The sequence below is a fragment of the Bufo bufo genome, chromosome 7 (genome assembly GCF_905171765.1).
Source record: "Bufo bufo chromosome 7, aBufBuf1.1, whole genome shotgun sequence".
In the NCBI taxonomy this organism is placed as follows: domain Eukaryota; kingdom Metazoa; phylum Chordata; class Amphibia; order Anura; family Bufonidae; genus Bufo; species Bufo bufo.
This window is the reverse complement of record NC_053395.1, coordinates 64,435,400-64,460,636: the sequence shown is the minus strand read 5'-3', so window position 1 is coordinate 64,460,636 and position 25,237 is coordinate 64,435,400. Positions and strand designations below refer to the sequence as shown.

The window sequence follows — 25,237 nt, the reverse complement described above, 5'->3', positions numbered from 1 at the left end:
GTGAAAGTACTCTACGGCCTCATGCAAACGGCCGTTGTGCGGCCGTTCCGTGCATTGGGGACTGCAATTGCGGTCCCAAATGCACGGGCAACATCCATGCAGCGGGCCGGACCCATTAAACTTGAATGGGTCCGTGGTATGTCCGCACTGCAAAAAAATATGACGTCATATTTTTTTGCGGTGCGGAACCACGGAAAGAAACACCACGGAAGCACTCCGTAGTGCTTCCGGTGTTCCGTTCCGTGACTCAGTTTCGCATCTCCGGAATTGCTGACTCATTCAAGTGAATGGGTCCGCATCCGTGATGTGGGGTGCACACGGCCAGCGGCCGTGAATTCCCAACCCGGCGATCGCGGGCCGCAATACGGCCACGGCTGCCCAACGGCCGTGTGCATGAGGCCTAAGACTAATTTTTGGTAACAGAGGCCCACACCTTGATGATTCTGGAGTAGGGTAAAGACAACTCCAGGTCATTACAAAAAATGTTTGGCAGACATTATCCCATGTGTTACCGCTCCCCCATCTGAGAGAGCAGATGTCTGCACGGGTGATGTATGACTAGGTTCCTGCAGCTCTGAATGTATAGAGTAAAAGGACCCTGTATGTTATCATTTTAGTGTATGTCTACCGTCTCTGGGGGGCAAGATGCTCCCGTGCAATGAATAGGGACACATTGTATAAACTCTGAAAAGAACATATATGATAAAAGATAAAAGTGTTGATCCTGGGAATGTGTTCTGAAGAAATATCCATACTGAGAATGTTTGTTTTTTTGTGTGTTTTTCTCATTTTATTGTACATAAGTGAATATTGTGTCCTTGGTTTTTAAATAAAAGATTGAGAACTCCAGGATGTCTTCAGTGTGATTCTAAAGCTATATAGGGGCTTCATAAATGTGGTAAAATATGAAAAATACGGTAAATACATTGATAAATCTATCCCATTGTTTTCTCCCACTTTCGTTATAAGATTATTCCCATCCCATCTTTTAATGGCTGAGGTTGGAATAATAAAAATTCTATTTACCCCCCTTTCCACATAATTAAAATAAAAACAAGCAAAAAAAAAAACATAGGCATCACAAAATACCTAAACTGTTTAAACATATTTATCCTGTACGGTGAACACCATAACGAAAAAAAATAATAATAATTTGTTGATTTACCATTTTTCATTGCTTTACCCCCAAGAATTTAATAAAGTCATACGCATTCCCAAATAAAAACTACAGATCTCCCTGCAAAAAAAATTGCCCTCACACAGCTCCGGAGACATAACTATAAAAAAGGAGGTAAAAAAATGTGGCGATGAAAGGAAACTGCACAGGGAATGCTATAAAAACAAACCCATAAAGCTGTGGCGGAATTGAATTTTTTTTCCAAATCCTCCCATTTGGAATTTTTTTTCCAGCTTCCCTCTCTATTGTATGCAATATTAAATGGTGCCATTTGAAAGTGCAACTTAAAAAAAAAAGGCTTCATACGGCTATGTGATTGGAAAAATAAAAAAAAGTTATGGATCCGGGAAGGCAGGGAGTGAAAGACAAACGCAAAAAATGGAAAATCTTCAGAGGCTGAAAGGGTTAACTCGTAATGCAATGTTTTTGGATCGGAATCACTCATAAAATCCTCCACTTCTATTTACGCCTGGAACTTTATTTCACATTTTTACTGTAGTGGGTGTGTGATCCGGTAACAGGTGACTTCCTGTAAAGCACATGACATGAAGATACACAGATACCATAGCCGGGGTAACTTCCTTCTTAAAGGAAACTTGTTCATGTACCGTGACATATGAGCAAAAATATCACAGTCTCTGGAGAGGAGTAATGGCGTGGGGGCACAACACTTACTTATCCAGTGTGGCACGAGTTTAGAGCAATCTTTGTGGTACAGTAGATAACATCCTGCAGGTGGTTACATTTTTTGCAGGCATGATGTGTTATACACACATAATTACAGATATTGCTATAGTTATAACATACAGTATATTACTGTGCATACTAATTCATGGTATAATAAATAATCAGAAACAATGGGGGAATTTATCAAAACTGATGTTAAGGAAAACTGACTTAGTTGCCCAGAGCAACCAATCAAATTCCACCTTTCATTTTCCAAAGGGGCTCTGAAAAATGAAAGGTGGAATCTGATTGGTTGCTATGGGCAACTAAGCCAGTTTTCCTTTACACCAGTTTTGATAAATCTCTCGCAATAATGACAGAATATCTCTTAAGTTTTTACCTTAAGACACGGACAGTGAGCCCAAACCTAGAATCCAGCACGCTTTCCCTGCATACTTGCAGTGCCCTAGGTAGCAAGACCGCAACTGGTCGACTTCCCTATACTACTAAGGTGCAGAGATAGACAAATACCTAGAGACAAACGACACACAGACAGAGTTGGATGTAAATGGATCAGAACCAGGGGGACAATGCATTACAAAAACGAGAGTGGTTAAAATACAAGCCGACGTCAGAACCAGACGGATACACGGTACAAATTACGAGAGACTGAGCGTGGTCAAAGTCAAAGGACGAGCCGAGGTCAAAAACATGAGCAATCCAAATGAATCCAAGAACCAGGAACCTAGCTAGTGATCCCAAACAAGACTATCACTGGCATGGGTATATAACCAGGAAGGGGTTTAAATAGAGCACCGAGTCCCAGGATCAGAACCTGATAGGTCCATTAATCGGCGGTCCATTAGTCAGAACACTAGTGCACAGTAATAAAGCAGCTGAGTAAATCAGCCCACTGCTAATCTACCAGCACACGCCTGATGCAGGGAGAAACAAAGCATTGCATCCTGTTACTAAGGACACTGTCGCGTCATAGGGGGGCATGGCTCAGCAGCCCATTTCTCCCGGTGTGGCTGTGCCGAGTATTGTGTCGCTGGAGCTCGGACAGGTAAGTTTATGACATTTTCTATACGGCTATGAGTATTTTTGTGCAATTATGGTTGTAGTAGCCCAATTAGTGGAAAAGCCAGAGCTGATGGGGGGAATTTATCATTAGGGGAGTCAGATTTGCTTGAGTCTGCATTGGAGTACTTTGCACCAAATTTTTTTAAATATCGCACATTGTTTTTTTTTTTTTCAATCAAATCGTTTTTTATTGTTCAAATAAAGTTGGTATATCACAATACAATTTGCATCACAATTTTTCTGGTGTTTTCTCCCCCCCACATCTCAAATACACACAATTGTATAAAACATTATCATATGTCCATATATTTGATACATCTTCCACAGTCATTGTACATAATGAATATACCAAGATAAAGACAAACCATTTACGGAGTCATTTGACTGTTAAAACCCCAACAACTCCCACCCCCCCTCTCCCAACTGCCAACCCCCCCCCCCCCCCCCAAAACAGAGCATGAATTTCCAAGACCTTTTATATTACAACATGGGTGTGAGACAACCATTCATTCCACAACTTTTCAAACTTCAAAGGACATCCCCTCCTAACAAACACTCCCCTCTCTAATGTTAACATATCATGCACCTTTCTCACAAATTCATCCACAGTTGGCGGACTCCCCTGGATCCACCTAAAGGCAATCAATTTCCTGGCCACATACAGTAGTCTCCCAACTGCCACCTTGACCGCCTCTCCCCCACCAATCTCCTTCACATATCCCAGCACACATATCTTTGGGTCCTTCTGCACCCTCAACTCCAGGTTACGATTAATCAAAGTCAACACTTCGTCCCAATATCTACTTAGCACTGGACAAGACCAAAGCTTTTGAAATAGATCTGCACCTTCCGCCATACACTTTGGACAGTTGTCATCAGTTCTAATCCCAATTTTCCGTAAAAACACTGGAGTTTTGTAGACTCTGTGGATGATAAACAGTTGTGACAACTTGCCCTGTTCACTTACAGACACTCTCGGGATTGCCTCCAATATATCTTCCCACTGTTCCTTAGGGATGTCCCCCAGATCCTTTTCCCATTTTCTCATCCTAGTAAGAGGGAATTCTATCAGAAATTTGTCTAAAAGCAGAGTATACACCTGTGATATCAAACCTCTCTTTCCTCCAGCTGGGAGAACCAGTTTATGGACCACATCCATTTTTGCTATAATGCAACCCTTCCTCATCGTGACATCATAGGCGTGTCTCAGTTGCAGGTATTGATAGAACCACACTTTGGGAATGTTGAATTCCTGCTGTAGACCTTGAAATGATTTAAATACACTAGTCTCAATCAATTAACCTATCCTCATTACTCCATAGGATTCCCAATTTCGGACTCCTGATAGAGAAATGAACTCTGGCATCAAGTTATTGTTCCATATTGGGGAAAGCTCTCCTACCCCACCAACTCCCCTGATCAATTTCACCTTTGCCCACACTTTTTTCATAAGCTCTATAAGCGTCACTTTCTCTCTCCCCCCATGCATCCCTGCGCCTTCCAGAATACCCATAAGATCCCTACTACCCAACCAGTGTTGCAGTATCTTCCCCGTCACATCTGGTAGCTGAAATTCCATCCAACCCTTGAAATGTTGACACTGAGAGGCTAAGAAATAAATCCAGGCGTTAGGGACAGCCAAGCCACCTTCAGACTTGGGATATTGCAGCGTCTCCAGCTTAATCCTAGCTTGACCATATTTCCAGATAAGATCTCTAAATATCAAATGTATTTTCCTAAATCTCTCCACTGGGATCCATACAGGGGCATTATTCAATATGTATAGTAACTGAGGCATCATTACCATTTTTAGGAGATTCACTCTGCCCACCACCGACAAAAAGAGTCTACCCCATGTCCTTGCCTTAAGCCTGAAGGTATTTAGCAAAGGAGTTAAATTAAGCTCTTCAAAATCTAGCAGTCTAGGTGTTATATATAGCCCCAGATATTTAAACTTGCCCACCCAGGGAATCAAACTATCTGCCTACACACCAGAGAGTGCCTGTCCATCTACCGGCATCAAGGCAGACTTCTGCCAGTTTATCCGAAGCCCAGAGAAGCCACCAAATTTATCTATTAAAGCCATGGCCGCATCTAGAGAGCCCCCAGTGTCACCCAAAAATAACATAGTGTCATCAGCATACATTGCCACTTTATTTCGCGTCTCACCATATCTAAACCCCACAATATGAGGTGACAGGCGGATAAGGGCTGCAAGTGGTTCAATTGCTAACGCAAACAACAAGGGTGACAATGGGCACCCCTGTCTGGTGCCTCTGGCCAAAGAGAAGCCATCTGACAGCCCCCCATTAGCTCTGATCCGTGCCTTTGGGCTTGAATACAACACTTTCACCCACTGAATAAATCGAGTACCAAAGCCCATGACTCTCAATGTTTCCCATAGGTAGTTCCATTCAACACTGTCGAATGCCTTGGCGGCGTCTAACGCAAGTAAGGCCCTATCTCCTCCATTATCTGCTGGAATATTCAGACTGGCATATACTCTACGGATATTTATAGCAGTCGATTTCCCAGGCATAAAGCCCGTTTGATCCGGGTGCACTATAGTAAGTACTACCCTGGACAGCCTGTTCGCCAACACCTTCGCCAGGAGCTTCACATCTGCTGTTAATAGCGAAATTGGTCTATAAGAATCAGGAACTTTGGGATCTTTCCCAGGCTTAGGAATAACTACTATGATAGCCTCCTGCATAGAATGTGGTAGCGAACCCGTCTCCAGAGAATATTCAAGAACCTTAAGTAATTCAGGAAGAAGTATCCCTTGCAATTTTTTATACACCTCCACTGGTATACCGTCTGCCCCCGGCGCCTTACCATTCGCCATCCCCCCAAGAGCTACCTCCAACTCCTCCAGCGTGATCGGCTCTTCCAGTCTCTCCCTATCCTCCTCTGATAACACTGATAACTGAGCCTCAGCCAGAAAGGCGGACAAGGCCTCATCCGAGCTAGACGCCTTGGAAGCATAGAGAGAGACATAAAAACCTTTTAGAATATCTAATATCCCTTTTGTATCCTGGCTACTATTCCCATTACCATCCATTAGCTCTTGTATACAAGAAGAACCCCTCTGTGCCTGAGAAACCACTGAGAGCAAATGCCCAACTTTCTCTCCCTCCTCAAAGGATCTTTGGCGATAGAAACTACGCTTCCTATCCGCAGCCTGTAGTAGGTGACACCTCAGTTGTTCCTGAGCTACCTCCAGCGCCTCACTATTAGCCATGGTGGGGATTCTACCAAACTCCCTTTCAGCCTCAGTCACTTGTACATGAGCTTTAACATCCGCCTCTCTGGATTTAGATTTATGCTTACTTATTTCTTTGATCAGTACCCCTCTCAGAAACGCTTTCATGGCATCCCATACTCCGTGAATTGAAGCCGTCCCTCCATTAATAGAAAAGTACTCCCTGACCTCCCGAGTAATCTCAGACAGATCACCAAGTACATTCAGCCAATGCGGGTTACATTTCCACAGCCTCGGTCCCTGCCTAAGCACGCCCAGGCACAAATCAACCTGCACCAGGGAATGATCAGACAACGACCGAGGGTGATAAACAACATCTCTTATCAATGGCAGCATAACATCATTAACCAAAGCCAGATCTATGCGTGATAATGAATGATGCGTAGCAGATCTACATGAAAACACCCGCTTATCCGGGTTGCGCAGCCTCCAAACATCAAGTAAGCCAGTTTCCCTCATAATATTCTTTAGAGCCACACTCCCCGGTGATCCACTGGCACCTTCTACCCGACACCTATCTATGGAGTCATTCAATGTACAATTGTAGTCCCCCACTAGCAGCCACGGCAGTCCAGGGAAGTCCGCCACAAAGGTCATAATATCCCTTATTAAAGGGGAAGCAAAAGGTGGAGGCACATACACTGACACCAACACCACCTGGATCCCATCAATCTTGCACACTACACACACATACCTGCCCTCAGCATCCACACATTGCTTCAGATGTTCGTACCTTATACTTTTATGCACAATCATACTTACGCCCCTGGAGTGAGAGGAATGGATTGCATGTACCACATGACCTACCCAATTTTTGTTCAGCCACTTCACATTATCATTGGACAAATGCGTTTCCTGCAAGCAGCAGATAGCTGGCTGAAACCGACCCAAATATTGAAATATACATTGTCTTTTTCGTGCATCAGCCATTCCCCTCACATTCCAGCTCAACACTTTAATCACCTGTGTCATGATGAAAGATTACAGCATGTTTGAATCTCACACTCCATACTAATGTCACTCTCACATAATTCACGCCCCTCGCCCATCTCTGACCCGTCGCCCTCCCCCCCGTCCCTCCCCCTCCCCAGTGATCAGACTACTTTGAACAGTAACCCCAACCCCCCCCTCCCAAACATCCAACTCTAACGCAGGGCAATCTGTAAGCACCATGCCCAATGCTGAACAAAAATCATTTCTGATTCCAACACTCTCCCTCAGGTAGAGAATCCTCTCCACAACTGGGAAATCCATTTCTTATCCCAACTTCCTACTCCTGCATCAGGATCTACCATGTGGTAGCAACACTCAATACACTTTATAACAGGTATAACGTTAAAGTGACATTAGGGTGCAATCCTATGCATATATAAAGTGAACACAAACTGCAAACTATTTCCTTCAAGTGTCCAGGGCCCCACTTCTCAATTGCCTCTCGTGGACGTCCAGCCACTGTGTCGCTTCATCAGGGTCCTCAAAAAATCTGGTGGATCCCAATGCCACCACTCGCAATCTAGCCGGGAACAACATGGCGTACGGAACTTGTAGCGCTCTGAGCCTTTTCTTTATATCTATAAATCTGCTCCTCCTCCGCTGTACCTCATTGGAATAATCCGGATAAATGGACACTCTGACCCCATTCATGACCATCTCATCATTGTCCCTTGACTGGCGTAGGATAGTGTCCCGATCTTTAAAGTGTAAAATCTTCGCCAGTATGGGGCGAGGAGGCCTGCCTGGCGGGAGCGGCCGCGACGGGACTCTGTGCGCCCGCTCAACCGCGTACAGGGAAGATAGGCCCTTCTCATGGAATAACTGGTGCAGCCATTTCTCCACAAACTCTGTAGCATTGGCCCCTTCTGTTTTTTCTGGCATTCCAACAATTCGCAAATTATTCCTCCGCGATCTGTTCTCTAAATCGTCCGCTTTGGCGTATAAGGCAGCTATATCTTTCCCATTCATTTGTGACGCCATTTGCAAGGGCTGAATAACATCTTCCAGTGAGGACACCCTCTTTTCCAAATCTGAAGTACGCTCAGAAATCTTATGCAGGTCATGCCTGATTATGGACACATCTGATCTCAGGCTGCCAACTTGTACTGCAAGCACTTTATGGGTACTGTTGCAGCTTGCCACTGCCACCATTATATCTTTCAGTGTGGGCTCCCTTATAGAATCAGCCCGCAGGTCTGCTGGAACTATTTCAGGGACCGCAGAATTGGGCACCGGCTGACCGGAAAAAACCGGGTCATCACCGTCCATGGATCCGTCCTCCTGATCAGAGGAGGTAGGTATATCAGTCCCTTTATCACTGGCCGAATCGCCCACTCCACCGTCCAATCTGGCATATTTACTGAGTTTAGCAGCCGCGCTCTGGCTCACCATCTCCTGCCGCGCCGACCCCTCTCCACTTCAAGTCTCAGTGATAAATCTGTAGTGAAACTAATACGGTAAATATAGCAATCACACCCACTTTTCAAACTTCAGAACATGTTGAAAAGATACAAAAAGTCCCAAAATTTTGCATGAGTGAGGCAAAAAGTCGCAAAGCCCCAATTTTGTTCATTTTTTAAGCCAGAATTTTGGTTTCAGAAGGCCCATTCACTTGAATGTGACTGAGCTGCAACTAGGCCAAGTGACCAATGAACGTGACGACACTGGCCTAGGAAGAGACTGCAGCCTCTTCAAAGTATTGATTGGTGGGGGTGCTGTGGATCAGGCCCTGACCGATCAGATTCTGATGATCTATTCTGGGTATAGGCCATCAATAGTTAACTTCTGCAAACCCCCTTTAATAGCAATTTTATGTATGAATTTACATAAAACCTTCCATTCATAAGTATAAATAGTATATGGCAGAAAGAATCCAGGATATCTGTCTACCCTGGAGTCTGCCCTCAATAGACCTTTTATCCTACTCTGATAAAGTTGCCATCTGGATCAATGAAAGAAGACAATGATAATGGTTGCATGCCTTTTCCTTTCTTTGGAGTTTTGTGCACAGCGCGAAGGAGAGCAGGGAAATCAAGGTGCATGGTGAATGCATGTCCTCCTCTGCCGGCTGGTGCAGGTGGACGCAGGATTGGGGACACATGAGAAAAACTAGTCATCCTGGCAAATAAACATTATTTGAATTCATGTATGGTATATTGCAGATATACCTAATTTCACATGTTCAGTTTGAGATATACTGTTTTCCATGGGTAACTCCTTTAAAGGGGTATTCCCATCTTGCACATTGGGGGCATATCTGTAGGATATGCCCCTAACTTTCTGATAGGGACCCACACCTATTCTTAGAATGGAGCCCCGCAAAGTGTATGCGCAACCATTCATTCCTATAGGAGCGCCGAAAATAGCTGAGCGCTAGCTTGGCTATTTCTGTATGCACCATAGACGTGAATAGATCGGTGGGCGAGCTTTTTGGTGCGCTTCCCATTCATTTCAAAGAGACTTCTGAAAATAACCGAGGGCACCGCTCAGCTATTTTCGGCGCTCCATTAGGAACGAATGGAGGGCGGCTGCACATGCGCGGTGCACCCTCCGGCACTTTTCGGGCTCCATTCTAAGAATAGTTGCGGGCCCAAGATGGGAATAACCCTTTAACCTTTCTTCATTACTATCAATTTAACAGGATTGCACCTTGTATTAGAAACAAGTATAGGGCACTTTAGACTGTTTTTGTCGTCCTGGTGCCCAAGAATTAACATGCGCTCTGTCATCCATGACTGTACTGAAATCTAAGTTTTAATTAAATGTATAAAGGCTAATTATGTACAATTCATATATTTTTTCATCAATCTTAACGTATCAATACTTAATACATAAAACTTGGTAAAACCTATAACAGCATATATAAAAAATATAAAAATAGTCCAAAGGACTCAATTTAATAACATGGTTATAAGGGAAAATAATAGCATTCTTAATACAGAATGCTAAGTAAATTAGGGATGGAGGTGTTAAATTTTTTTTTTACAATTAAACTCACCTCATCCACTTGTTCGCGCAGCCCGGCTTGTCTTCTTTTTTCTTCTTTGAGGACTTGGGAGAAAAGGACCTTTGGTGACGTCACTGCGCTCATCCCATGGTCCATCACCTATGAGGATCTTCTCAAGAAGGCTCCTCTGCCATTTCTCTGAGGCCAAAACTGCCTTCCCTCACTTCACATACACACTTGCAATAGCCAGCAGATAGCCGACTCTCAGAGGGGTGCCAGAAGCAATGAGCGCTTTCATCAATACAGATGGAAGGGCTCATTGCTGGAGCGCTGACGCCCACATACTACGGCGGGGCACGGGAGCGCATAGTTCCCTGCCTGAGGCCTATGCGGTAGTGAAATCCCAGTGAGGTGTGCGTGCCTTCCTCTGTGTGCATGCGCCTGGACATAGGTGAGTATTTAGCTTTTATTTATTTATTTTTGTTTTTTATTTTATGCGCACAGAGGACATGTGGGGGGAAAATATTATGGTGGGATACTGTGTGGGGGCCAATTATTATGGGAGGGATTACTGTGTGGAGGCAATAATTATGGGAGGGATGTGGGGGGCAAATTACTATATGGGGCAATGTGGGGGAAACTACTGTGTGGGGCAAATTACTATATGGGGGAAGTGTGGGGGAAATTACCATGTAGAGGTGTCGGGGAAACTACTGTATGGGGGCCGTGTGGGGGACACTACTGTATGGGGGCAGTATGGGGAAACTACTGAGTGTGGGGGAAATTACTGTTTGGGGGCAGTGTGGGGGAAATTACTTTGGGGGGGGCAGTGTGGGGGAAATTACTGTTTGGGGGCAGTGTGGGGGAAATTACTTTGGGGGGGCAGTGTGGGGGAAATTACTTTGGGGGGGCAGTGTGGGGGAAATTACTGGGGGGGGGGCAGTGTGAGGGAAACTACTGTGTGGGGGCAGTGTGGGGGAAACTACTGTATGGGGGCAGTGTGAGGGAAATTACTGTGTGGGGGCAGTGTGGGGGAAATTACTTTGGGGGGGCAGTGTGGGGGAAATTACTGGGGGGGGGGCAGTGTGAGGGAAACTACTGTGTGGGGGCAGTGTGGGGGGAAGCTACTAGGGGGGGGCAGTGTGGGGGAAACTACTGTATGGGGCAGTGTGGGGGAAATTACTGTGTGGGGGAAATTATTATATGGGGGCAGTGTGGGGGAAATTACTGTGTGGAGGGGCAAATTACTATGGGAGGATTACTATGGGATGCAGTGTGGGGGAAATTACTATATGGGGGCATCGAGAGGGGCGTTGCTATTGGGGAGGCACTGTAGGGGCAATTCTATTATTTCTGGGGACACTAAACAGGGATTATTGCCTGGAGCACAATATAGGGTGTTATTATTACTAGGGGCACTCTAGGGGACATTATAGCTGCTGTGGACACTATAGGGACATTTGGGGTAATTTATTAAACTGGTGTAAAGTAGAACTGGCTTAGTTGCCCATAGTAGCCAATCAGATTCCACCTTTCATATTTGACAGCTCTTTTGGAAATCCAGTTCTGCTTTACACTAGTTTGATAAATGACCTCAATTATGTCTACTGGGGTCACTATTTTTTCAGCAGTGTAGTACCTGGGGCATTGGGGGGGCACAACGGGCACAGTATTGGGGGGTGGCAGCAGGATGACACTGTGGGGACACCAGGATGGGGAGGTTGATGGAAAAACGGAGAAATCTAACGTGTCTGTATTACAAACTCTGTAGAGACGAGATGCGGCTGAAAGAATTTGTCATGGCGGTCTGGGTCAAATGGAGGAGAAGAGGAAACACCCTAGGCACGCCACTGTTGCCAGCCAATCAGTTTGGATTACTGAGAGAGACACCTCCTCACTCTAAGGCCTAACGCAGGAATGCAATGCCCCTCTGTCTTCTGTTTATACTAAAGGGAAGACAGACAAGCCCTAGCAATGGTTTTTTAAGGGACCAGTGGAAAGGGGCAGGGGATATTAATGAAAGCTGTTATTAGAAGGTAATTACGGATCTTTCAGCAATCATTGACACACTAACTCAGGTATACGTGCCTAGCTCTGATAAACTAGCAAATAAAAAAATATATATGACAGTTACACTTTAACTACTTTATTTTCCTTTTTTGCTTCCATGTTCCAATGGATTGGTTAAAATTCACAGGCACCTGTTAGGAAGTGCTAATATAACAACATACATTAGTTATGAGGGCCTGCCTTAAGCCTCTGCCTGAAACATTTAACCACTGCTCCCCACAATCATGATAGAAAAACAAAGCAAACCCTCTCCTCTTATTTTGATCACTTGCATGCCTTGGTCACTATTAACCGCGGCATCTAAAGGAATTAAATGGTCTAGATTGGGGTTCTCTCTCAAATCACAGCCTTCCTTCTGAGGGTGATGGCATGGGGTACTGCTAATGCAGTCTCAAGTTCTGATATGATATTGCCCTAAGGCCTTTTGCACACAACCATATGTATTTTGCAGTTCGCAAGAAACAGATTTGCAAAAAATACGGATGACATCCATGTGTATTCCATATTTTGTGGAACGGAACAGCTGCCCCTTCATAGAACAGTACAATCCTTGTCCGTAATGCGGACAATAATAGGACATGTTCTATTTTTTTGTGGAACAGAAATACGGACATATGGAAACGGAATGCACACAGAGTAACTTCCGTTTTTTTTTGCGGACCCATTGAAGTGAATGGTTCCGCAAAAAAAACGGAACGTACACGGAAAGAAAATACGTTCGCGTGCAAGAGGCCTAAGGCAGTGCAGACTAAGGGCTCGTTCACACGAATGTGTGATGCCCGTTGCCATATTGCGGACCGCAATAGCAGATCCGCAATACACGGGCACCGTTCCGTGGCCATTCCGCATCACGGATGCGGACCCATTCATTTCAATGGCTCAGAAAATTCGGAGATGTGGAACGGTGCGGAACGGAACAATACAGAAGCACTACGGAGTGCTTTCTGGGGTTCCGTTCCGTGCTTCCGCACCGCAAAAAGATAGAACTTGCTCTATCTTTTTGTGGAACGAAAGGATCGCGGACCCATTCAAGTGAATGGGTCTGCGATCCCCATGCGCCTGCCCCACGGACAGTGCCCGTGCATTGCGGACCGCAATTTGCAGTCCACAGCACGGGCACGGGCTTCACACGTTCGTGTGAACGAGCCCTAAGAGTTTAGTATAGGATTTTTAATGAAGCCACATGTGTCCTTGTACAAGCACACACACGCATGGGAATATCACAGCCTGGGTGGTACGGTTTGAAATCTAGAAGTTTGATGTGGCAAGAAAAGCTATGTTTAAGGCGGTTTCGATATAATAAGTCATTTAGGTAGGGAGGCAGATTCCTTACCACAGGAGGAAGTTGTGCAATTTCTTATGTTGTGCCTGTAGCTGTTAGAATTACATGTATATATGAATGGTGTAAACGGCAATAAAGCGGTATTCCAACAAGCGATATCTAAATAGGAAAACATGACAATAGATATATTTAATATGTGCAGCCCTATGTCACTTTATCCTGTTTATCATACTACAACACATTACCCTCATTTGAGCACCAGGCCATTTCTGCCCGGAAGACATGAACAATCCTAGATTTTTCTCCACATTTACTGTATTTTATGATCTTTATTTATTACAGTTGATGACCTATCAGTCGTGCACTCAACAGAGAGCTGTCTGAAACTGTTATACAGTGATCTCGATGTAGCATGTGCATTACAGGATGCGGATATGGAAGGTCAGTAGCATTTTATTTAGGTATACTCAATCGCTAGTTTAATTGGATATAAGCAGGGGCGGACTGAGAACTTAAAGTGGCCCTGGAAAAAAAATTAAAGTGGCCCCATGTTGTAATGCAGGACAAAATACTGCCACTAAAACCATAGTATGAAACTGTATCATCGTCCTGAGGATGGCAATACATTAATTTATGCTGAGGGCATCAGGTCTTTACATACCTGGCTGGTGACCAAAAGGGCTTGGGTGGCCGTCTGGGCATTAGCCCACTGGGAAATTTCCGTATAGGTTTTATGGCCAGTCCGCTCATGGATATAAGCAAGACCTGCACAAAGTCTACTTGTTATTTTCCTGCCGTGTATTTTATCATGAGTAAACTTGTGATTAATATTAGGGAATATTTTTTTTCAAGTCCAACTTCCTTGTGTCAGATTTAAATTACTGTTTGAGGACTTTAATCTTCTTCAGAATCAAGCTTAAAAATAATGGACTTCAAAGTTTTCTCAGGAAATGTTGAAATTCATTGTAGTCACGCAGATCAGTTATGAAAGACCCCAATAATATTTTATCAGAAAATTGTTCCATGTGGGTTTTTCAATTAAAAATCTTTATAGGGTTTGCCTCAGTGAATTGTCTTAGGCTATCATATCTCCACATGATAGGATCAGGGTCAGATATCAATTCATGAAGTAGAAGTTAATGAAGAGGTGGTCATGTACAAGCACTGCTGCTCCATTCCAAGTCTGTGGGACTAATGGAGATAGCCGAGTACAGTGCTTAGCTCTCCGGGGCTGCACATGCGTGACCACTGCTTCATTCCAACCCTTACAGAATTATCAGCTATGCTGTAGATAGGTTATAAATAATCCCTTTCATATTATAAGACAGGCAGTATGACGTCACCACTTGGCTACACAGTGGAGAAGAGCTGTGAAAGGCTATCACTTACCTTCTGAACAGAGCTGTGCAGGTATTAGGACCATGTGACGGCACAGTCTTCATTATGCACCTGCCCAATGTGTTACCTGACCAGTTATTTAGGCTATCTGTGAGTTCAATGGTGCACCCCCCATATCTGCACATCCTTCCTTCATAATGCCACCATGGTGAAGGGGATGAAGGGAGCTCATCATCTCATCAGCATAAAACAAGATATGGTTTATGTGCAACACTTATATCTTCATCACCTGTCTACCTGCACTCAATACCTAGTACACCAACTTTTGGCTGTTGTGGCTATTTTAGAGTATCTGACTTGTTTTTTATATTTAGATTTTGAAGACATAACATTAAATTTTCAAGACTGCAAAGATCTGTTCACAGGTAAGAAGCCAATATAACATCTGTTCTCTAGATCTGAAGCTAGAACATAAGCTAGGAAATGTGTTCTTCAGTAACTGTCTTTAATATGATGATGAACTGCTGAGGCAAACCATTGGATATGAGGCCCTTTGGTACCAATTCCAATGTAAAATTTATTTTTCTCTGATGTAACGGTGGTTCCTGTTTTGTTTCTACTAAGTTTAAGGGAGCATTTCACAAGAAACCCAGAAACAGGGCAAGTCGATTAGACAGTCAGACTGTGGACTCTGTGGAGGTTCCCACACACAGACTGTCTATCAGGTGTTAGACCTACTCATGTTTCACTGTATGATCAAAGTACTGAATTGATAATAGGGTCAACAGATGTAGTGCACAAAAAATGTTAACTTCCTGGGGGAAGAGCACTGATGAAGGGCAATCAACAACAGCTGTCTGCAGATCAGATGCTGGCTTATTTAAAGGGATTTTGTGTATACTGCTGAGGACATGGGTTGCTAGATGGCCGCTAGCACATCCACAATACCCAGTCCCCATAGCTCTGTGTGCTTTTATTGTGTAAAAAAACACGATTTGATACATATGCAATTTAACCCGAGATGAGTCCAGTCGCTGAGATGAGTCAGGGACAGGACTCATCTCAGGTTTTTTTGCATATGTATCAAATCAGTTTTTTTTACACAATAAAAGCACACAGAGCTATGGGGACTGGGTATTGCGGATGTGCTAGCGGCCATCTAGCAACCCATGTCCTCAGCTCTATACACAAAATCCCGGTGACAGGTTCCCTTTAATATCCAAGTCATGTCTCAAGGCCTATTTAAAGGGTCGAACATTGACTTTTAGGATAGCTGCCTTACATCTGGTGGCATTAAAGGCAGAGCTAGTTAAGGGCTCATTTACATCCCTTTCTAGGTACACTTGCTCACAGTTTTTGAAGGAACTTGGCTGGGAGGTTCTTCACATCTTGGAGAACTAACCACAGGTCTTCTGTGGATGTAGGCTTGCGCAAATCTTTTTGTATCCTCATGTAATCCCAGACAGACTGGATAATGTTGAGATCAGGGTTCTGTGATGGCCATATTATCACTTTGGGCTATTCTGAGCAAAGGTTGGTCACACCAAATATAGATTTGATTTATATTTCTCTTTTGTTCATTTATTTTGCATTTAGTTAACTGACAAACTGTTTAAAAACTTTTGCACACTACTTTATACACCAATTTGTCCATAAATGTTGAAGGGATTGTCAAACTATTTTTCAGCCCTCTTCGAAGAGTGGTCGGACCTGCTGTGGTGATCACACTTACATGGTCCCTGCCACTGGGTTCAGGCTTCATTGCTCCACCACCGACTCTGCCGCGTCCCATTTACACTTGCATCAGCATCCTGTTAACAGGGGGAAGGGGGGAGGGCATGTGACCACTGCAGACAATCATTGCCAGCAGTGGTGATGTGTCACCTGTGTGGCACATGAACCCCCCCCTAGGGGTGGGCGATATGGCCTAAAATCTATATTGCGATATAATTTTAAGCATGTGCGATATGCGATATATATCGGGATATGTTCTATATTTTGGGGGGGTTAAACTTTTTTTTTTTTTACTTTTTATTTAATAACTATTAGCCTCCTTAGGGGTTAGAACCCTTGTCCTACTCACCCTAATAGAGCTCTATTAGGGTGAGTAGAACTTCACACTCTCCCTGCTGCTCTGTGCATAGTACACACAGCAGCAAGGAACGGACTATGGCAGCCAGGGCTTCAGTAGCATCCTGGCTGCCATGGTAACCGATCGGAGCCCCGCGATTACACTGCTGGGGCTCCGATCAGAAACTACCACCCTGGGGCCACTGCCACCAATGATTTAATCGTGTGGAAGGGGGGGGGCCCGCAATTAATGTAATACTTCGAAGAGGGGGAGTATAAGGGAGGGGCTGTGGCCACTGCGCCACCGCGCCACCAATGAATATAGTTAATATGCCCGAATACAAACGTAGCTACCTGCATATGCCTGCCATATCGCATACCTGGCCTCTATTACTGCGCGCCGTGATCCGCCGCAATTAACCCCTCAGGATCACGGTGCGCAGTAATAGAGGCCGGGTATGGTATATTGCCGGCATATGCAGTCTACGTTTGTATTCAGTCCCCACTGTGCCGGCTCAGGAGAACATGGTGAGTGCCGAGAGCGGCGCATGCCATGTTCTACTGCGATATGCGATATGGCGATATAAACAAAATCTCTATCGTTGGCCAGATTTATATTGTTTATATTGCATATCGTCTATATCGCCCACCCCTACCCCCCCCCCCCTTCCCTACTCCCATCAACAGAATGTTGATGCGAGTGCACCTGGGGGCTGCAGAGCTGGCAGTAGAGATGGAGCCAGATCACAGTAAGTATGGGAAAAAAATGGGAAAACCCCTTTAATGGGCAAAAATGTATCATTTCGTCATTTTACCGTATGTTTGATCTGGACACTTCAGAATCAAACAGCCCCAACTGTATTGAAAATTGTAGTCAAATGCACTTTTTTAAACAATTGTAGCAATAAAATCCTGGTGACCTGGTCATATAGTTTTTTTTTTCTTCATATTAATGGCATTGACATTGTATGGTAACAAGAAGTCCTCTCAGTTACATGGGGTGATACTTCTCTAGTTGTCAGCACTTAGTATGTAGATGAATGCAAAACTAATAGAGATTTTCTTTTTCAGATGATTTTGTAAGCACATTGACAACAGTGGGTGAGTATTAATATATGTTTTTAGACAGAGAGTATGATTTCTGGTAGAATGCAATTAATAAACATTAAACTGTCTATATTTGCTGTTAATAAACTAGAATGGCTTGACTTCAATTAATAGGTAGTAAAATAATTTTGCAATATTCAGACTGACGTTTATGACAAATCATATAGTTATACAGATGCCTTTGTGTTTTTCTGCTACAATACATTTAATTGTCTGCTGACCCAAGAACTGTATGTGTCTGGGTAGAATTACTTTTGGCAAGGCTGTGGATCATGAAACCTTTTGTCATGCATGGTTATGTTGTCACTGCTGAAAATGGCTGACTTTAAAGGGATAAGGAGCCCACCATACTATTAGATAATCTACATGAAACAGATGCTGTACGTAGGAAAAATAGTTACGCCAAAGTTGTTCTTAAGAATTTACATGCCAATGTGAGCAGTATCGGGTAGATAAAACTGAGATGCAAGGTTGTTCCCAGAGGCGTTGCTAGGTTAAAACATTCGGGGCCTGGGCCCCTGATGTTTTGTCCCAGGCCCCGAATGTCCTGCCTGCCAGCTAGATAGAACTGTATTGCTGTTCTCAGGACCGCAATACAATTGAATCTAATGCACTGAAAGAGCTGAAGGATCTGTGATGACATCACAGGTCATGTGACCAGTAAAACAGGCAGTGGTTGAGAAGGACCTGCGATGATGTCACCATCATGTGACCAGTGCAGGAGAGGATGGCAGTGTAAAGCAGTCCCCCAGCTGTGGTGAGGTTTGCTACATCAGGAGAGGTAAGTGAGAGGTAAGTGAAGTAATGCTGGGCGTTGTGAGTATTTAACTAGGACTGTATGTTAGGGCTGAAGGGAGGGATGTTGTTTACTTGGGACTGTATGTTGATGGTGGCTGGGGAGGGGATGATGTTATTTACATGGGAATGTATGTTGGCGGCAGCTGTGGGAGGGAGTGATGTTATTTACATGGGACTGTATGTTGGAGGGGGCTGGGGGAGGGAGAGATGTTATTTACATGGGTCTGTATGTTGATGGCGGCTGTGGAAGGGAGCAATGTTATTTACATGGGACTGTATGTTGGAGGGGGCTGGGGCAGGGTGATGTTATTTACATGGGACTGTACGTCAGAGGGGGCTGGGGGAGGCAGTGATGTAATTTACATGGGACTGTATGTTGGAGGCGGCTGTGGGAGGGAGTGATGTTATTTACATGGGACTGAATGTTACAGGGGTCTGAGGGAGGGATTATGTTATTTACATGGTACTGAATGTTGAGGGGGCGATGTTATTTACATGGCACTGTATTTTGAAGGTGCAGAACCTACAAAAATTGGTGCTCTCAAAGTACCAGTACAAAAACATTTTATTAAGATCACAATAATACATATATAAAAGACGTTGTCACTTAAAAAGAAGGTAGCAGAAAAGAACACCATCCTAGTGGGACACAGGCTACATAGTATACTATAGTATAAAGACTTGTTATTTAACATACAGTATATACAATGGGGATAAGTCTCGTATGTTACATCAGTATGTACATAAAAAACAGAAATCTGCAGAGTATTCACAGCAGTACTGAGAAAACACAGTGTCAGGCTATATGCTGCCCATAAAACCAGGGACAAGAATATAGTGAAAACTGCCCCAAGGGCCAAGATATCAGGGAACCTGCTGGAAGGAGACTTACCCAGGAGAGCTCAGTGTACCCAAACCAGGATGGTGCTACCCCGACACGTGTTTTGGCGTGCCTTCGTCAGCGAGAAGCAGGATAACAGTGTGGGGGATGATGATGGAGGAGACGTCACCTGGGAGGCTCTGGGTGTGAGAGGTATGTGCTGCTGTATAGCAAGTACAGCAAAATGCGGTGTGCGGGGGGCAGCCGACTTAGAGAACTGGGCCATATTCATTGGGACTAGGGCCCCGGATCTTTTGAGACCCTAGCAACGCCCCTGGTCGGACAAGTCTTTGTTATAATTACTTTACCAAGTGTTAACTTTAGCAAGTCTTACCTGAAACAGTTGGGTAAGGTACGGGATGATCAGGCTGGATATAAGGTGCACTCTTATGTACTCCTAATTCTGTGCCACTAGAATGATTCCTGTGACTGATGACTGTGTTCATGTAATACTCATGCTCTGTGACTTGGGACTTCACATCAAATAAACATGCGTCTCTTTTTCAGATATTTCAGATATTGAAGAATTAGTAAATTATACAAATGGTGATGGAAATAATCGTATGGATGATCTGCTTAGTAAGTCAAACCCTAAGGGGGTGAATGTTATAAAATTAACATCTGCAAAGTATGTAACATACTAAAGGAATGTAGTGGAATATAAGATGCAGCCTCTACTTGCTTTAAGGTTTTAACCCCTTACCGACTGAGAAATTTTAGTTATTTTATGTAGATTATCAAATCATTTGCCAAGATGTTTGTAAACAGGGGCACTGTTCATGTTAATCCATGCTGATATATTCTCATTATAATATATTGCAAGCTTTTCACACAATTTTGTTTCAAAATACTTGGACATAAGGTCATAATTATGTCACTGCGATCTGATGGGAAAGGCCTGGCCCTCTTTAATAATATGATGGATTATGGGAAAACTCCTACATAATCTACCACTGGTGGGAAACCTCTGACCTGTCTGGGTTCTACAAACTTTTTAAGCATGAGACACAATAAGCTGTGGCTGAAAGGCCCGAATAGAAGGTGCATTCAACAAAAGTACATTTCTACTGTCAGCATGCAATATCTATATAAACCGACTGTCAAAGTTGTCACTGCTTTGTTCAGAAATCATATACATATTTTTGGGTTCAGGAAAGCTATACTCAGAAGATATTATACTGTCGTTATGTAATGATCATGTTTATTTGCAGATGTATTAAGTGAAACTGGAGAATATGAAGAAGAACCAGTAAGAAAACGTTCAAGAAAAAATTGTAAGTGTGCAAAAATGCTGAAAATTAAGAAACGAATGGCTAGATCTGTGGTCTCCAACTTGTGGCTCTCTAGTTGTTGCAGAACTACAACTCCTAAAATGGCCTAAAAGCTTGCGGCTCTCAAGGCATGCTGGGAATTGTAGTTTGCAACAGCTGGAGAAGCAGCTGTTAGAGATTAATAGGATAGATGCTCCTGCAGGGTGTGGTGCAGTAATACAGAGCAGTTTCCAACTAAACAACATAGTGGCAACCAGGTTATTTAAAGAAGAAGTCACTCTTTAGCGTTATTGCTGTTTCGAATTTGGAGATGGCTAAGGCCCCTTTCACACGGGCGAGTATTCCGCGCGGATGCGATGCGTGAGTTGAACGTATTGCACCCGCACTGAATCCTGACCCATTCATTTCTAAGGGGCTGTGCACACGAGCAGTGATTTTCACGCATCACTTGTGCGTTGCGTGAAAATCGCAGCATGTTCAATATTCTGCGTTTTTCACGCAACACAGGCCCCATAGAAGTGAATGGGGCTGCGTGAAAATCGCAAGCATCCGCAAGCAAGTGCGGATGCGGTGCGATTTTCACGCACGGTTGCTTGGAGACGATCGGGATATAGACCCGATCATTATTATTTTCCCTTATAACATGGTTATAAGGGAAAATAATAGCATTCTGAATACAGAATGCATAGTATAATAGCGCTGGAGGGGTTAAATTTTTTTTTTATTTTTTTTTAACTCACCTTAATCCACTTGCTCGCGCAGCCCGGCATCTGTTCTGTCTTCATCCTAGCTGTGTGCAGGAAAAAAAACTTATAACCATGTTATAAGGGAAAATAATACAGTCGTGGCCAAAAGTTTTGAGAATTACATAAATATTGGAAATTGGAAAAGTTGCTGCTTAAGTTTTTATAATAGCAATTTGCATATACTCCAGAATGTTATGAAGAGTGATCAGATGAATTGCATAGTCCTTCTTTGCCATGAAAATTAACTTAATACCAAAAAAACCTTTCCACTGCATTTCATTGCTGTCATTAAAGGACCTGCTGAGATCATTTCAGTAATCGTCTTGTTAACTCAGGTGAGAATGTTGACGAGCACAAGGCTGGAGATCATTGTCAGGCTGATTGGGTTAAAATGGCAGACTTGACATGTTAAAAGGAGGGTGATGCTTGAAATCATTGTTCTTCCATTATTAACCATGGTGACCTGCAAAGAAACGCGTGCCGCCATCATTGCGTTGCATAAAAATGGCTTCACAGGCAAGGATATTGTGGCTACTAAGATTGCACCTCAATCAACAATTTATAGGATCATCAAGAACTTCAAGGAAAGAGGTTCAATTCTTGTTAAGAAGGCTTCAGGGCGTCGAAGAAAGTCCAGCAAGCGCCAGGATCGTCTCCTAAAGAGGATTCAGCTGCGGGATCGGAGTGCCACCAGTGCAGAGCTTGCTCAGGAATGGCAGCAGGCAGGTGTGAGCGCATCTGCACGCACAGTGAGGCGAAGACTTTTGGAAGATGGCCTGGTGTCAAGAAGGGCAGCAAAGAAGCCACTTCTCTCCAAAAAAAACATCAGGGACAGATTGATCTTCTGCAGAAAGTATGGTGAATGGACTGCTGAGGACTGGGGCAAAGTCATATTCTCTGATGAAGCCTCTTTCCGATTGTTTGGGGCATCTGGAAAAAGGCTTGTCCGGAGAAGAAAAGGTGAGCGCTATAATCAGTCCTGTGTCATGCCAACAGTAAAGCATCCTGAGACCATTCATGTGTGGGGTTGCTTCTCATCCAAGCGAGTGGGCTCACTCACAATTTTGCCCCAAAACACAGCCATGAATAAAGAATGGTACCAAAATACCCTCCAACAGCAACTTCTTCCAACAATCCAACAACAGTTTGGTGAAGAACAATGCATTTTCCAGCACGATGGAGCACCGTGCCATAAGGCAAAAGTGATAACTAAGTGGCTCGGTGACCAAAACGTTGACATTTTGGGTCCATGGCCTGGAAACTCCCCAGATCTTAATCCCATTGAGAACTTGTGGTCAATCCTCAAGAGGCGGGTGGACAAACAAAAACCCACTAATTCTGACAAACTCCAAGAAGAGATTATGAAAGAATGGGTTGCTATCAGTCAGGAATTGGCCCAGAAGTTGATTGAGAGCATGCCCAGTCGAATTGCACAGATCCTGAAAAAGAAGGGCCAACACTGCAAATACTGACTCTTTGCATAAATGTCATGTAATTGTCGATAAAAGCCTTTGAAACGTATGAAGTGCGTGTAATTATATTTCACTACATCACAGAAACAACTGAAACAAAGATCTAAAAGCAGTTTAGCAGCAAACTTTGGGAAAACTAATATTTGTGTCATTCTCAAAACTTTTGGCCACGACTGTACAATCTACAGAACACCGATCCCAAGCCCGAACTTCTGTGAAGAAGTTTGGGTTTGGGTACCAAACATGCGCGATTTTTCTCACGCGAGTGCAAAACGCATTACAATGTTTTGCACTCGCGCGGAAAAATCCCGCATGTTCCCGCAACGCACCCGCACCTTTTCCCGCAACGCCCGTGTGAAACCAGCCTAAAGGGGTTTGTCCAGTGGTGATTTTTTTTCAGCATAAAACGAACGAAAGTAGTGATACGCACCGATCCTCCGCTGCTTCTGTTCCGATGCTTCCCGCGTCCCTGCTGGTAGTAACTGCTCAGCCAATTACTGTCCACAGAAAGGACCTGCCTGAAGTTAGAGGCACCAGGAAGTAGAGAATGATGGGGGAATTCTTGAGGATTATGCCATTCTGATCTTTTTTTGTTTTTACCAGCTGAATATGTCTTTCACCTGGCTCAGAAATCTATCCTCTCTGTTAATTCTATGTGACGTAAGGGAGGTAGAAATGTATATAGAGTGTATATGGAGGGTACAATATGGCATTCATAGGGCTTGTCATGTTTTTGCCTCTTGGATTATTATTTGTAGCTGGGAATATGCAGTTTTAAAAGATGTGCCTGATGAAAATACTGTTCAGTTATTATATATATACAGTCCTTAGACTAAGGCTTAGCTCTCATACACCCCTATGGCATCCATTGTTTCCTTTACCATGAGCTTTTTTTTTAATCTTAAGAATATAAATCTAATTTGGTCATTTTTTAAAATACAGAATCACAGTAGAGAACATGATATAATTCATCTAAGGTCATTAACATGCAGGGACATCCAGTTGTGCAAATTGCAGTGCTAACCACTGTGCCACCGATATTTTATACATATTTGTACTGTTATTCTAGGTACATTAAGAAAAAGTCCTCACTCTCAAAAATCAAGACAAAAGAGAAGGAAGAAATGTACAGGTGAATACTGAATGCAGGAGAAAAGACATGCAGTAACTTTCATACAAAAAGGAGGTCTTAGACATCTTAGTAGAGAAGGGGTGCAAAACCTTCAGCCTGGGAGACAAATGCGGCCGTGATGCCATTTACCTGGCTGCGATGCCAACCACCTGGATGCAAAAATGCATGTCTGTGTGGTATAAATAATGTAACTTTATTCTGTGGGTCACTATGATTATGATGAATCCAAATTTATATATTTTTTTCTTTCCTCCTGCAGGCTGTCAGTTTTCCAACTGCACCCCCTCTCCTCCTTAAGGATGGCTGAGATCTCAGCCAGCTGACTGGGGAGGGCTTATTTAACTCTTTATATCTCAGGCTAGCAGCTAGAGATATGGTCTTGTTTGAAATTGGCGATCTAAGCTTTAAAACAAGACCAGAATCACAGCTTTATCCTCACTACATCCGGAGATAAAGCTGTTAGAAATCGGAAGTGAAAGTACCTGAAAAATGCCTTCACTTTCAGCTCCTATCACTCCCGACCTGATTTCTAACAGCTATATTTCTAGAGGAGATAATGCTCTGATTTCAGTCTTATTTTAAAACTTAGATTGTCAGCTTTCAAACAATTCTCTACCTGCTACCGATCCCAAGATATGTTGGTTTAAAGCAGCCCTCCGATCTCCCCCTGCTGCCAAGCAGAGCTCATGTAAAACTCATAAGTGGTTATACTGACTTTATCCTACATTGTAGTATGTGTATAATGGATTCCCAATAATATTTCTTTGTAAAGTAGGTGTATTTCTCATTCATCAGACATAACTGCATTAAACGAAAGCTGTACTGAAAATGAGACACCATATTCTATAAGCTCCACAGATGTTCCCTTCTTATTTACCCCTGCAGGATCTCTTGTAAGACCAGGTAAATGTTACACTTGCATTATGTTCACCCAGTATTTACT

General features: G+C 43.6%; 1 protein-coding gene across 2 annotated transcripts in view; it reads left to right on the top strand.

Annotated features, from left to right (window-relative positions):
• The window catches only part of CIITA (class II major histocompatibility complex transactivator), a 122,469-nt gene that overhangs the window by 56,028 nt on the left and 41,204 nt on the right, over nt 1–25,237 (top strand). For both annotated transcript variants that reach the window (XM_040439820.1, XM_040439821.1), the window contains exons 2-8: nt 13,823–13,921; nt 15,193–15,243; nt 17,960–17,989; nt 20,181–20,252; nt 20,885–20,947; nt 24,232–24,294; nt 25,090–25,197. In XM_040439820.1, coding sequence (XP_040295754.1) covers nt 13,823–13,921; nt 15,193–15,243; nt 17,960–17,989; nt 20,181–20,252; nt 20,885–20,947; nt 24,232–24,294; nt 25,090–25,197 — 486 coding nt within the window. The remainder of the gene's footprint in view (nt 1–13,822; nt 13,922–15,192; nt 15,244–17,959; nt 17,990–20,180; nt 20,253–20,884; nt 20,948–24,231; nt 24,295–25,089; nt 25,198–25,237) is intronic.